At 38.3% G+C, this 15,368-nt stretch overlaps 1 protein-coding gene across 1 annotated transcript in view; it reads right to left on the reverse strand.

Moving 5' to 3' along the window:
• LGR6 (leucine rich repeat containing G protein-coupled receptor 6) overlaps nt 1-15,368 on the reverse strand; it is a 139,547-nt gene that overhangs the window by 13,649 nt on the left and 110,530 nt on the right. The window contains exons 7-10 of the mRNA XM_063299818.1: nt 3,967-4,035; nt 2,542-2,613; nt 1,248-1,319; nt 176-241 (exon numbers count right to left, since the gene is read on the reverse strand). Of these exons, the coding sequence (XP_063155888.1) occupies nt 176-241; nt 1,248-1,319; nt 2,542-2,613; nt 3,967-4,035 (279 nt within the window). The remainder of the gene's footprint in view (nt 1-175; nt 242-1,247; nt 1,320-2,541; nt 2,614-3,966; nt 4,036-15,368) is intronic.

A 15,368-nucleotide genomic window follows, 5' to 3' on the forward strand; every position in this document is an offset into this window, starting at 1 on the left:
GAGAGAAAGAGAGAAAGAAAGCTCCCCCCCCCCCCCGAGATATGAAACCTCTGGAGGAGTCCAGACTGGGTCACTGTAGACCAGGTTTAATCTCTCAGTTATTCCCACATACCCCCTAGATGCTCAGCAAGTTACTCAGACCTGGGAATTTCACAGCAAAGCAACAGTTACTCACATTTCTTCCAGTTTCTGGCACTGGTGAAAACTGGGCAGTTTCTCAATGTGATTGTGTGAGAGCTCACTGTGTGGAAAATAACAAAGGTTAGAATAAAGTCAGCCTTCTTAAAGGCCCTCTTGGCATGCATGTGGTACAGAGGAAGGGAGTGGATGACCTCAGGCTATGCAGCTGGGGAAGCAGGAAACCCCACAGACAGGTAAATCTGTCTTGTGCGCAACTGATGCTTGGCACTGCTCCTTTTCTTCATTTCTTTATCCGGTTTCTGGTATTATTCCTTGATTACCCCAATCCACTTCTTCTTAACTTGTCTTTCTATTACACCCAATTTAATAAAAAGCCAGAGCTACAAGTGACTCTTATTTGGTGTTTCACTAAGACAATAGAGGGCTTTGCAGCCCTTTAGATATTGCTTAACAATAATAATTCCTAATAGCCCAAATATTAAGGGACATAGGACTATAGTTCAGCAACAAGTGGAAAGCTACAAGTTCTCCACCACTGCTTTAGAAGTTGACAAACACATGTTGTCCCCCACATGTAAGAGTAGCATAAAATATGCTTTCACATTGTTTTTATTTATGTATGGCATTTCTGAGTGATGTTCAAAAGAACATAGCTTAAAAACAATAAAACAAATAAAAAGCAGGGGCAAATCCCAATAAGTGTGATGCCATTATATCACTTTAAATGGATTTGTTTGTGAGCTGGGAATGCTCAGGTGCTAAAGTCTTCTTCTACAGCCCATCTTTCTCAATTGCAGCAGCATTTCCTTCAACTTGCACCAAAGCATATTTGATTTCAGTCATGGATTTTTTCTTTCTGCCCCCCTGCTTTTCTGCATTCAGGGTCCTCAATTTATGCAAGCAATCTGAAAAAGGACACAGATGTAATCTCACAATTCCCTTATTCAGTCCTTGAAATGGAGACAGAAGCAAAATGAAACACTTGCCATGACTGTATGAAAGCACTTGCATGTCAGACTGCTCAACAACAGGACATATGAATGGTGTACTGGTAATAAAGACAATTCCCCAAAGCCCGAAGAAAGTAAAATGTGCTTATAACTCACAGAACTCGCAGGCTGGCCAATTGCTGACACATTCCTCCAGGAAGCAAATGAATTCCAGCCTGGGTCAAAGTCCTGCAGGAGAGAAAAGAAGTGCACTTCACATCATCCTTTACAATAAGGCTTCAAGGGCTCAGGATAGCCCATTCCTACTGTCAGCGGGAAGACTATGGAATGAATGATTGGAGTTACATTAAAAGAGATTTACCATGTAGCATGTGGACATCTTGACATAATGGCATAATTTCCAAGGCTATAATCTATTCATTTATTTGAAGGAAATTAAGAAAACAACACAGAAATGAGTTGGAAAGTTTTCCTTAGATTTTTCCCCCCCGTTTCTAAACTCACATAATCCTCTGTTATCCCAGTAGAAAAATGAAACAGAGAAATTGATATATAATTGGTTCAACAGCTGTTCTTATGTAAAACAAAGCAGAATAATGGTATTTTTCCAGCTACAGGAAGATATAAAGATTTATGTGAGGTGGCATTGCTAAAGGAGCTGGGCAAATATGCTTTTTCAGTTCTACTTTCCTGAACGATTATGTTTTTTGGAACAGGGATGGGGAAATTATGGTTCTCCAGATGTTGCTGAACTAAAACTCCCAGCTGTCCCAACCAGCATTGCAGGGGTAAGGAATGCTGGGAGATGTAATTCAGCAACATCAGCAGGCAGTATTATTTTAGAGTGATGTTATAGCAGTGTGTGATGAGTTGGCATCTGATATAAAATGGGAGCTATACACAGTTAGGTTGCCTCTTAGCATAATAGAAATTTGATTAGACAAAGTTTGTATTTTTGGTCAGAAATGAGGACATGGCCAGTATCTTTCTGCCTTAGAAAACAGTGACAAAGCACATTCATCCACGTGCACACACAGCATCACAGCTAAGCACAATGATGCCAAAATGACAGTATGCAAATGCTGTGATTCTTGCATCCTGATGTCTGATGCAACTCTCATAACTGGCAGCATAACTGCATGAGGATGTTGTCACACATGTTTTATCATTTCCTCTTCCTTCCCCCTCCCTGGGGGTCTCATACACAGAGGCATCCACAGGAGGGGAAGGCAAATGATGAGGGCACTGCTTTGTCATGACACAAACTCCACCCCTTATGCACACTATCTCAGTATGGAAGGACAGAGCTTGGATTGTGACATCACAATGTATATTTCACCATTTTGACAGTATTAGGATTAGTGTGGATGCCTACGACATTACTGTAAGTATAACTGGGAGGGACTAGGGATCAATGAATAGCCCTGAATTATATGGCTCTATTTCTTACATAATCTGGAGTACAGGATTCCCAGCAAATGCTTTCTCTGGAATAGCCTGGATGTTGTTGTTATGGAAGCCCCTGTTAAACAAAATTTAAAAAAAATGCTACGATGGGTAAAAGAAACAGAGCAGGAGTATTCTTTTAACATGGAAAATTAAAATTTACTGCACAGCTATATGAATAATGGTTGAATGGGACAAATGCAGATTTCTGTTTTGCTGGATCCACGTGGCTGGAAGCTGACACAAATCATGCTTCCCAGCTGAATGAACATCCAATCATATTAATAATTGTATTTTGTCAAATAAACATTTCATATATCCTGCATGAAAACAAAAGTTATGTCTTAATCCTCCAGCTACTCCATGGAATATGTTTGTTTGTGTATATAGTTTATGGGATGGAAACATGGAATGAAAACTATAAACCAAGTACCAAAGCCAACTTTTTAGTAAATCTGAATTAGACCCATTGTCTAATATCATACGACAATCAGAAGTTATAACATTAGAATATGCATTATCAAGCACGGGAGATATCCCCTGCGCTCAAAGAAGCCAAAAATATAAACTTGAGAGTCTATATCTGTATCCTGGGAGCAGTGTAATTTCATGTCACCAAGGCAACTAAAGTACTCCAGTTGTGTGGAATGCAGAAACTGGAAGCACCCCTTATATTTACAATCTTTTGTAGCCTTGTAGAAGATAAAAATCTGGATTTTTATCTTCTATTTTTATTTTTATATTGTATTGTATTATATTTTATGTTTTATTATGATTACTGTTTTTAATCCTTAACTGACTAACTTATTGTAAACCACTCAGAGTCCCTCTTTGGGGGGAGATGGGCGGTAGTATAAATTTGAGAAATAAATAAATAAATTCATCCACCAAATTAGGAGCATGTGGATTCACCTTAATGACTGGAAAATCCACTTATAATACATGCATCTTGCTTGGATGTCACAAATTGTCCATGTCATAAAAAAATGAATGGACTTCAGTAAGGTGGAAAACAGGAGAATTCCATTGAAAGTAATAATTAGAAGCCCAAAACTCTCTCTGGGAGCAGAAAAACAGCAAGAGCAGCAAAAATTAGCCAAGGAAAAAGAAAAAAGAAAGGTATATCCCTGTCAGTGCTGTGTGCTTTTAACAGCTCTATCCAGACCTATAAGTGCGTACATATGTCATCACTGGGGTCAAAGCCATTGTTAAAAAAGCCCACAGCAATTTCCAGCATGGAAATTTTACAATACACTAATGATGTCTGTGAAACATTTACTGCCATGCTGGAGAGAATCAAGCAGAATTACAGAGAAATGGTGAAAGAATACACATTAGGGTTTGATACGGTAGTTCTGCCCACAGTAGAGCTGAACCCAAATGTTCTGTTTGAACATTATTCCTACAGAAAGCACAAAAAATGTCTTACAGCTCTTGAAGTCGACTGAGTGACTTAATTGCCATTGGGAATTCCACCAACTCATTATAATTTAGGTCCCTGGGAGGAAAAAAGGCAAAATCAACATTAAGAATCTTGGAAAATCTCACCAGAATTTATCATATTGCAAAGGGTTAGGAACAGTTATTAGGAGATGAGTTTTCCAGAATCATTCTGACACATGACTAGAAAACATGACATATCAAAGAGATGTTGTGAGGTTCACCTGATCTGGGTCCAAGAAGCCTCCAATCTCATGGGGAAATTGTTTTTTTGGCTCCACAACAATTGTACCTCGTGCTCCTCTCAGATGTGTCCAGGCTGCCATTTTAGCTTAATCTAACATTTTAGTGTCCTGCCCTATTCTCACTATTGTCCTAAAATATCTGTAAAGCTAAAGAAAAGTATTTTTTTTCCCTCAATCTGGCATCCTCCAAGTTTGTTGAAAACACACCAGGCTGAGGATTCTTGGAACAGCAGTTCAACACTTTTGGAGGGCACCAGGTCAGCAAAGGCTGCTTTAGTGCATGTTTAAATATTCTGCTTTCTTCACACTTTGCCTGATTTCTGACAGCAGCAAGCACACCCCTGAAGCTAGTACAGCAGCCTCTACTCAGAGTATTCGCTGCCAGGATAAGTGATGTATGACAACTTTAAATACATGTGCAGCTGCCATTCTAATAACCCTTCATTTACTTACCCTGGTTGACAGACAGGAATCTGACACATTTTCCAAAAGAGATGAAAGTCTAAAAATGTGTTGTTCCCTCATTAGAAGTGTCATGTGTGAACTAGTTCCTGGATCTTAGAAAAAGGACAGAATACCCAAACTGTGATAAATACCTTTTCGTACATTCCTACGTTTAATTGCTACTACATGAACATATAAAGCCACCCAAAAGATGTTCTAAGGATGATGATGCTGGAGCCATGACAACGTTTATCATATATTATCACATGAATGAGTGTCACTAAACACTTAAGGAGAAAATGAGATTTAATAGCATGGTCTGTGTGTAATAAGGTTCTCAATATTAATATTTCTTATTTTTGTGGTCAGAGTATATCATCTGTACCATCATTTGTAGATTAGAACTAATCCAGATTTTGGTAGAGAGGGTTCCCCACTATTCTATTCTTAAAATAGTGGGGAAATGCAAATTAAAATATTGTTTTCAGTAGCATAAAATCTTAGCAACGTCATAATAATATTTTTTATCTTTGGGCTTATGAATATATCCAACAAAATTACATAATTACAATTTCCTTGGCAGGCACCATTTCAGTTCCAGGTGTTTGTTCCCTGTGTCCTAAGTGTTCTTTACATGGGAGTAAAAAGTTGGTACAAAGTTAGCAATACCAACGGTGTTTGACATTGCTAGGTTAGCACCATTTCAGATAAAGTTTTTATAATAACTTGTATTATAAAATGAGGAAATTTGCTTTGTTACAGGAGAATATACCTGATGGCATGTTAAAAGATAGACAGACAGGCAGACAGATAGACAGGAATTAAATGAGATTGCCATCTAATGCATAGCAATGGCCACTCCCAGCTCCACTCAAGTAGTGCCTTGTAATTATCCTGTATCTCTCCTGCGCCCTTCTATCCAATGCAACAGTATCTATTTAAAATCCAGAGACTCCAGTTAAATACCGCAGTAAGTATACTTAAGATGACTGATTTCACTGAGAATAAGTGAAGCAAATGGCATTCATTTTTTGTTAGACTGAGGCCAGAAATATTTTCTAGAACGACTTTCCTCAGTGGCCACAGTTGAAATTCTTGGACTCGCAGTCCCGTTATACTTGGGAGTCAGAAGATTGAGGAAAACTGCCATAGATCTTTTAATACCAGTCTTCTGTGATACACTTTTGATTACAAACTTCCATTCTGCACAGCATTTCTACAAGAGACACAAGGAACACCTCAGTTCTTGGATGTATTCCCAGGATATGGATTGAAGGCAATAGAAGAGGCCGACAAAAACAGAATAGCTAGATCCCATCACTGATGACATAAGCGGAAGCTTACAGGAACTCAGAGAAATGGTTACTGACAGATAAACCTGGCAAAATAATGTCTGTCAGGTCACAAAGAGTCAGAAGTTACTGAACTATGCGTGCCTACCTTTACAATTAAGTTTCAGACATGGAAAATTTAAACTCAGTTTTAAACTCCATTTATGAGATCAGCCTAAGCAAGGCATATTGTTAGAAAGATATGATGATGAACATTGTTATGCTCCCAAATGGCATTGGTGATAATGGTAAATCCTCCATCAGTTTGACTGAAGTGTTCCAATCATAAATAAATGTTTATATTGCTGTCTGAGCTTTCCTCATGTCCCATCATAACTCCACAAATGGTGGGGCGAGAGTTAAGCCTGAGGGAAAATGGGAGATGAGGAATAAGTGCAAAGGAGCTAGAAAAAACAATACAAACATTAAAAAAAAGTCTCTGATGACTCAAAGGGAGCCCTAAATAAGAGGAAGATGAAGTGGTCCACCAGAATGAAGAGATTTGGGAGTACAGGGAAGAGTCTAATGCAGAGTTTCTCAACCTTGGTGACTTTAAGATGTATGGATTTCAATTCCCAGAATTCCCAGCCAGCACAGCTGGCTGGGAAACTCTGGGAGTTGAAGTCCACACCTCTTAAAGTTGTCAAGGTTGAGAAACACTGGACTGAAGACTCAGGAGTGAGGATTAGAAAAGGCAGTGGTCCTAGAAAATGAGTAGTCGAAGAAAGTATATGGGAAGGGGAGGGGAACCCAGAAATACAAAATCAAAAACTGCATTAGGTTGCAATTGCTGATAGAGAGCTTGCTAAATTGGAGTTTTCAGAATCAGTACGATTTCAAACAATGAATGTGTGGAGCTATAGAAGATAAGATATGCATATATCTAGCTCTCTAAAGAGGGTAATGTTAAGCAGACTCTTCCATGAATCCAAAGAAACTGGCAGCCCTTGTTATGATCTATTGTAGAAATGGTAGAGAAAACAACACTTCACTTAACAATGAATATAATTAGCAAAAACAACTCTTTTTTTGTTTTTGTACTTCCTCTTTAAAGTGCTCTGATCCAACACCATTTTTTAAAAAGATGATTGTAATTTTGGCTTGCCTGTCTAGTAGAATACGTGTACCTACAGGAATAGTTCTTCCTCTGTGAATACTGGCATTCTTTGCAATGTTGAGAGCAAATCTGAGTAAAGCCTCTGCTTGGCTGAGATAGAATATATTGTATTTTAAGCAGATCTCTCTGGAACGAGGAGCCATTGCTGAATTTAGTGTGCAAATGCATTTCTTGGCAAAGTTAAGTTATACCAGATACAAATGATCTGTTTGTACAATGAAAGAACTTTCTCACAGATTACTCTTACAAATACTAATGTTGGGCAGTGCAAAATATCAATGCTATTTACGAAGCCTTTGAGGTTTAAACACATGCACTCAAAGAAAGTGCAATGGATACAACTGCAGAATGGAAAGAAATAAATGTTAATGCTGGAGAAATATCGACCCAGAGAAGACCAGCATATGCCACTGTAAAAGATTAGAGAAGAATGGCATAGGCACAACAGAGAGCAGGAGAGAGACTACATTTAGGCAGGAAAAAAGCCTTAATTTAAGAACTTGCTAAGGCTTAGATACAGAAATACACACACACACGTGTCTCTCTCTCTCTCTGTGTGTGTGTGTGTGTGTATAAATACAAGAAGCAGAATTTGAAAAGCAACTACCAAAGATAGAGTGTGTTTCACCAGTGAGGAACCAAAGCTTGCATTTTTCCCATATTTACTTTCTGCTGGTGATTATGTTATTTCTTTTGTTTTACTACATTTAAGATTTTTTGCGATAACATTTTACTTTTGTCAAGATAATTTCTAGGGAAAAAGGATATTACAGCACAAATCTGATTGAAACAAGTTCCTAGATTTACAATACTTTTACTATCTTCAATTCATTAGGATTCCCTCTATGTCAGCCATCCCCAAATTTGTGTCCTCCAGATGTATTGGATTACAAATCTGAGAATACTCAAGAAACATCTGGAGAAGATAATTTTATGGGAGGCTGCTCACGGTAAAACCTTGCCATTGAAAACTGAGCCAGGGACATTTCTCTATAGCTACTACTGTGGAACTGATGACTTCGCAAGGTCGTCAGTACAATAACAACAGCAACAATATTGAGTTATTTATGGGCTGAAGTAAAGATACCTTGGGCTATTAAATAAATGTTTAAACTGAAATATAGTACCTACGGCAGCAATGTAATATCATGCAACATGCAGGATGTTAGCTTTGGCAGGTTATTCCCCATATTTCATAATATTTCTGAAAGAGAGACTGTTCTAGGTTTGCTAATTCCTTCAGGCTCTGCAAATAGACTTTTTCACACTGTGAGATCTCCTTTGCTTTATTACTACAACCCCTAGGTCCACTCAGTGGCAGCAAATTAAAAACTGTGGTTCACAGGTAAGGACATAGATAATCCAAACAAAAGAAGAGGGTACCTCTAAGCAAAAACCCAGCCTAGGAATCACAACTAAACTGATAATTCTTTCTCACAAAAATCAAGCCTTGTTTCTCCAATAAGATTTTCTTTGTTTCAATCGTTCGTGGAGGTAGGGATAGAGAAAAGCTATGCTTGCTGTTGGCATTATCAAACAATTGGGAATTTAAAAAAAATCTCATTTCCCACCACAAATATCCAACAGATTTTTCAATAATCCCTGAATTGATTAGCCTTTTGCTGATCCATGAACATCCAAAGCTGATTTGCAAATAAACAATTAAGAAATCCACTGTGGGAGATTTCTTGATAGATTTGGGAACTTAGCCAGATCATCATTTCAAGATTTCATTTATATCAATATAGGCTCAATTCCTTTTTTTAAAAAATCTTAATAGCTCTCTACATTTCAAGCTATCATTCCTACTGTGTAGATGCTGTTTCTTCAGACCCTGTATTATGCTGTTCCTAGGAAAATACAGTTTTCTCTCTGTCCAGTGCTGACCTCAGTTTGGAAGGTGACTGAATGATTATCAGAGGTGTCAACTAGATGGTGTTGTTGTTTATTCGTTTAGTCGCTTCCGACTCTTCGTGACTTCATGGACCAGCCCACGCCAGAGCTTCCTGTCGGTCAACACCCCCAGCTCCCCCAGGGACGAGTCCGTCACCTCTAGAATATCATCCATCCATCTTGCCCTTGGTCGGCCCCTCTTCCTTTTGCCTTCCACTCTCCCTACCATCAGCATCTTCTCCAGGGTGTCCTGTCTTCTCATTATGTGGCCAAAGTATTTCAGTTTTGCCTTTACAACTAGATGATACCTGTGATATTATTTAAGCTGGGAATTATGGAAGTTAAAATCCCATATATGCAAGGAAGATACCAAATTATCAAAATCTGAGTTTTGTTCAATAATTTGATCCCCTGGCCCCTCTTGCTAACAATATAGTTTTTTTCTTTTACTGTTTAAAAATATTATGTGCTGAAGACACAGACCTTCTTTTAACAGCAGAATCAAGAAAATATTCATGGAATGACATAAAACAAGAAAAGCAAAATGAGGAACATTGGCACCTCCCCACCAAACCCCCAAAAGGAAGACTTTGTTCTCCCTTTATCCAGACAACTCAAACTAGAAGTAAAAAGCATATGAAAAGAAGCTATTACTCTCCATACTAACAGCCTTCTGGAGCTCAGTCATACTGCCAGAAATAATGGGGAATGGGTGTGAGAGGCATGACCTTAAACTACTATCCAGTTTACAGCTGTCCAGTCAGGTTTTGCACCTAGTATAGCTTTAAAAGTTGGAACCTTTTAACACGTCTTCCTTTCTCCTGGAAAAGCAATATGAAGTTATTGCTCTGGAAAACTTCCATGGACTCATATTTAGAACACCAATCTGTGTTTACTTAGGAGTAAAAGTAAATCAGCAGTAGCAAAATGATGATTGCTGGTTTAGGCTGATAAGAGTGATTAGCTTGACCAACAACGCACAGCTAGAATCTATTAATAACTTGTGAGGGGGCAGAAAAAGGGAAAATAAGAATAAGAAATAAGAAAGGGAGCAAGAGATGGTGAAAGGGGAATGGATAGCTTCAGCTTAGTCTCTGGCCTATTAGAAGTTAGTGGTTCTGCATAGGAAGCCAAGACGAAACTGCATGGAATGGAATCATCACTTCTTCCGTAGTTCCACCACACATTTGCAGCTAATAAACCTACAGATGCTGTGAGATCAGACACTAGGGCTGGAACTTTTCTGGTTATTTTTATCCTGTTCCAAGTTTCTTCCAGGAATTTAAGCTGTCATTGTCACCCTGTGACTGTCCCAGGACCAAGAAAGGGCTCCTTAGTACTTCCAGACTTTTTCACAGTGCATTATTTTTGTGCTGTTGGCTATTTTTTCCCCTAAAGCTACTAAATATTTCGACTGCTTTTCTGAGTCTTGCTGAAAATATTAAGTGAACACTTTTTGGGAGTGATAAAAATAGTCAACATCCAAATATTGCAAACATAAGAGAAAGTACAACACTGTATACATAGAGTAAACAACAAACAATATAATTGAGAATGGAATGTCAGCTTTATAGAGGGAAATACTATAGAAATTTAGCCCAAACCAAAGTCAATTTTTTAAGAAGAATTCACAGGCTAAACTATGTGGGGAGAGCCAATATGCATATCACAGTAAGTCAGAATTTTGTCTTATTGTGATTGAGCGAGTGGCTACTTCTACTCTCAGCAGGAATATTAACCAACACTGCCACAGTGCCATCATTTCCATTTCCCAGAACCTCAAAAGATGATCCATTACCATCTTCCCTCCCATTAAGATTGCAATGCTGAGAACAAGAAAGAATCACTGCTCTACTATGCCTCCCTTCCACCAAAAATAAAAATGAATAGCTTGTATCCCTCCATTACTTCCTTAGGACATGTTGTGCGCTTTTGTCAAGCTGTATACAAGTAAAATGAAATGAAATGAAATGAAATGAAAGCAGTTGCTATGAAAGAGAACTGCAAAGCTTTCAAATCACATTTTTTCCTTGAAAGAACCGCTAAGTGGCTGAAGCCTTGGAGGGGCCAGATTTCTTATAACTAGGATAACAAGTGATGCACAAACTCCACAGAGCCACAGAGTTTCAAAGAAAGGGTTGGTTTTACAGCTCCAGAACACAGTCAATATTACAGGAATACAAAAATCTAGAACTAGTTTCAAAATGGCACAGAGTAATTGGGTAGAAACATTCTCTATTCATGTTTTAATTTAGTGATATATCTTCTGCTAATAAGTCATAACTGTGATCATAGCACAACTTTTGGCTTATCATGCTGGACTGTTAGGAGAGGATCAAGCCAGGGTTCCCTGTTTCAATCTGTTATGTTCAACAAATCATGGCAAAGCCTCCTGTTTTGCTTAGTGCCGCCTGCTGGTCAAAGAAGCCAAGTGGGAGGATGAGTATACAGTACATCACTGACCACAATTCAGAAGGATTTGACCTGTGAAATAGGCCGTAAGAATTAAATTGAGAGGCATAAATATTATTTTGGCTGTTGCATTGGAACAAGAGATTTAGGTTTTCTTTCATAGTAATACAGAAAAAATTTATCCCCAAAAAGATTGTAATGGCTTTCTGTTCTGTAGATGGTGACCATTTCTGTACAAGGCATCCACTGCAGCCTAGACTAATTAGGGCTTCTTCCATCTCCTCACATTTGACTCAGATCTGGAACAAACCTACACTGTTCCCAAAAAGGTGTTGGTATCACTTCACAGGATCAGAGTTGTCTCCTCTGTCTGTTTCTCCAGGCATTCCCTCACACTAAGCTCTGCTCTGTAATGCTTCCTTGGAGTGTTTGTTCTCAGCTGAGGAAGCTTCTGAATTCCACATTTTCAGTTTTGGTTGAATTTATTTAACAAGTTGAAAATAAACCTCAGGGAGCTGGACTCTCTTGGGGGTCTTTCACGATACAGATGCAAGACTCTAAAAGAAGGATCTGAATGCAGGAAAAAACAAGCAGAGTTATAATTATTCAGAAAACAACTATGAAATTAATCACATGGGATGAAATGACACTCAGAACTATATATGTGGAGTAGATTTGCATGGATCATAGTACTCAGTTCATTCTATGTTTTTTTTTAGTGTCCAAGAGAGTCATTGTTGGTTAAATCCTTACTGATATCATACTATCAAGATGACTTCTTGTTGCTCTTTGATGATGTATTAATTAGATGGTTTTTGGTAGGGCCAGAAAAGCTCAGAATGATTGTATGAAATCCCGAACATTTATATATGAATAGTGAAGGCAAATTTAAGTTCGTTTATTGCTGGTGAGAGTTTATAGCTATTAATAGGTAATAGGTTGTTAAAATCTACATTAATACAACATTACAAATATTGTCCTTCCCATTTACTATAGAATGAAGGGATTAGGACACCAAAGATAACATAAACTGATAGTTCAGGTTTTGAATTGCTGTAAAACATATGTTTTACTTCAAAATATTATTCCTGCTTCCTCTCAAAAGCATCAAAGTCATCCTGTGTCTGGGACTGGGAAGCAAAGGATCCTTGCTTGGAAAGATATATTGAAAAACAGCATAAGTACTACAAAGCTGAATAAGAAGCAAGCAAGAGAAAAAATATAATCCCCAAGTGCTTGAGTCATCTTAGTCAATGCCTCTCAGAAATCCAAGGCAATGAAAAGAACACAAGACGAAGAAAGCAGAACACAGCATGTGCTTGGATCTTTTACTGACTCTTCTACAGAACCTGTGACAATTGCTAGAACATGATAGTGATGAAAATTCCTCAGGTATAACCCAAACTCCAAAGTATCTTCAGGAAAAGAGCACCTGCTTCTTCTCATGACCAATTTCACACAACAATCAATGAAATTATAATTCACTTCAGCTATGGATGGGCAGCCTGTCAGTAAGAAAAGGCCACAATTAACATTTTTGTGAAGATGAGGATCATAAAGTAAAAGAGCCAAACTACATGTGGTGGGACTGGGTTTTCTGGTGGAATTATGGCTTTTTTAAATACGTCTATTTTAGAACTTATCTGCTGCCCAGCTCAAAGTGGCAGGAAACTATAGCTGTTGAGCAAAACTTTTCAGACTCAGGCACCAATTAAATTATTTCTCGTTTAAGTTAATGGCATTAGTAAATGAAGGCAACAGCTAGCAGTTGGTCCAAATTCATCGGATATCATCCTGATGCCCCACAGATGTGTTAAAAATCAATTTATGCAATCCCCAGCCAGCATGCTGGTTGGAGATTATGAGAGCTGAGATCCAAAATATCTGGGGAGCACCAGGTTGGGGAAGAATAGCTCAACTAAGATGACAGAATAGCTCATTTAAGATGATACCTCAAAACCAAATTCTGCCACAAGTTTCTATTAATAACTATAAAAATGTATATGAAACAATATTAATAACATAACTGATCCTACAAAGAACATGCTCCTGTGAGCTATACAGCAATCATGTTCCTGACATATAAACTCTTCCTTTGGAACCTGGACATTCATTACTTATTATTTGTAAGCCACCCAGAGTCGTTGTGCATGAGATGGGCGGCAGAGAAATTTAATTAATTAATTAATTAATTACCCATCAAGAAAGCTGAAACAGCAGTTAATTCTTTTAGACTTTAAACTGAAAGCACCCTGTCAATTTCCATCAGTTATCAGGCAACAAACACATTCCTTCACAGTTTATATCCAAGGTCACAAACTACTAAAAAACAGAATTGGATTCACATTCAACAGCTGGCACTTCAGAGCTCAAAGCTATGGCCTGTGAAAAGCCTATTCAGTGCTTGGGTTATAACTTCAGTAGATTGCTTAATCCAAACATCCAATGGTTGGAAAAACTGGAGAACCGGCACAGCAGGCTGGGAAATTTCAGAGTTGAATCAACCTTTAGTCACTTCTGTATTTGTTTTATAATGGGGCTTTTGCTTTTGAAAATTCTACCCCCATACAGTCTTCCTTAATTTGCCCACGTTGCCTTTTTTTCCTTTCTGTTTTAAGTACATTTGTCTGTACTTCCAGTATTTCTCCCTAATGCTAGAACCCTGTCTCAGCAGCAATATTCCATCCAATATCTCATTAAGAAACAAGCAGACAGGAACTATAAGATGCAAATAGACAAGAACCCAGTCTTCATTTGTAGACAAACAAACTTTATGAATACAGGCGTGGCCACATATTTTCTGCTCCAGTTAAAAGTAAGCAGAGATTAGGAGAACAATAACTATTGTGCTACTAAGACTGGACAGCTGTGCCAGGCCAGGGCTTAAAATCCAGAACTCCCAAATCCATATCCCCACAGTTATTTTCTTTCTTAACAAAATCAACAGAGGTATTGTTCTTTTCCCTTCTTTTCCTCTCCTCTTCCTACAATACATTAAAATGCTATTGAAAGTTCAAGGAAAGAAAAATAAAACATGCCATGTTGCTGTAAATGTGGAAAGGATGAAAGGAAGAAGAGGCAAACATAAAGATGCTGAAAATGGGGAGAGAGAAATAATTGGGAAGAGGAGAATTGAGACGTCTATGTGGCTCCTCCCAGAAAGTATCTCGCTTGAGGCTTCCTGGCAACAAAGCTGCATATATGATACCTCTGGCTCCAACCAAAAGTCAATTCTTAAGCAATAAAAACCCCGATCAAAAAATCAGTAGGGAATCCTGCCATACCACCCACTTTTACATTACATTATTTGCTTTATGACTGCTTACGTAAATGGGTCTTCAAACTGCACACATGAAGATTGCCAGGGCTCCAGGCATGAAATACCTCAAGTACGCAACTTTTTAGAAATAGATTAATTGTTCAAAAACAAAATGTTCTCTTTGTCTTCACAGCCAGCTCTCCCCACAGCTTATTTGTGTAATAGCGCCAAATCACATAGTGCTAACACCATAATTGTAATAGAAGCCATAACCAACTCATGAAAAACCTATTAAGTAATTTATTCTCATTCTCAGGTGTGTTGGTGTGTGTCCCATTTGAAGAGCAATCCTAGGTGAGGTGGGGTGGGGTGGAAGCAGCAGAGGGTCTGCCATTTCTCAAGCCTGATTTTGTACATTGTATGGGGCAGATGCATCTTTTCTTCATTTTGCTAGTATTTTTAAATGCTATTTTCATTTCATTGAATGAAATGAAATTCCATCCAACACTGGATGGAACCAGCAGAGGAGCTGGCACCTGGGTCTGGCGAAGGTTGGGAAGTATGGAAATCATTGAACAGACTGTGTACAGGCATAACAAGATCCAGAGATACTCTGAACAAATGGGGCTATGACTGTGACTGTGGAGACATGCAGACAACAATACAAATGTACACTTGTTCTTTGTGCTC

This window comes from Candoia aspera, chromosome 3, assembly GCF_035149785.1.
Source record: "Candoia aspera isolate rCanAsp1 chromosome 3, rCanAsp1.hap2, whole genome shotgun sequence".
Classification (NCBI taxonomy): Eukaryota; Metazoa; Chordata; class Lepidosauria; order Squamata; family Boidae; genus Candoia; species Candoia aspera.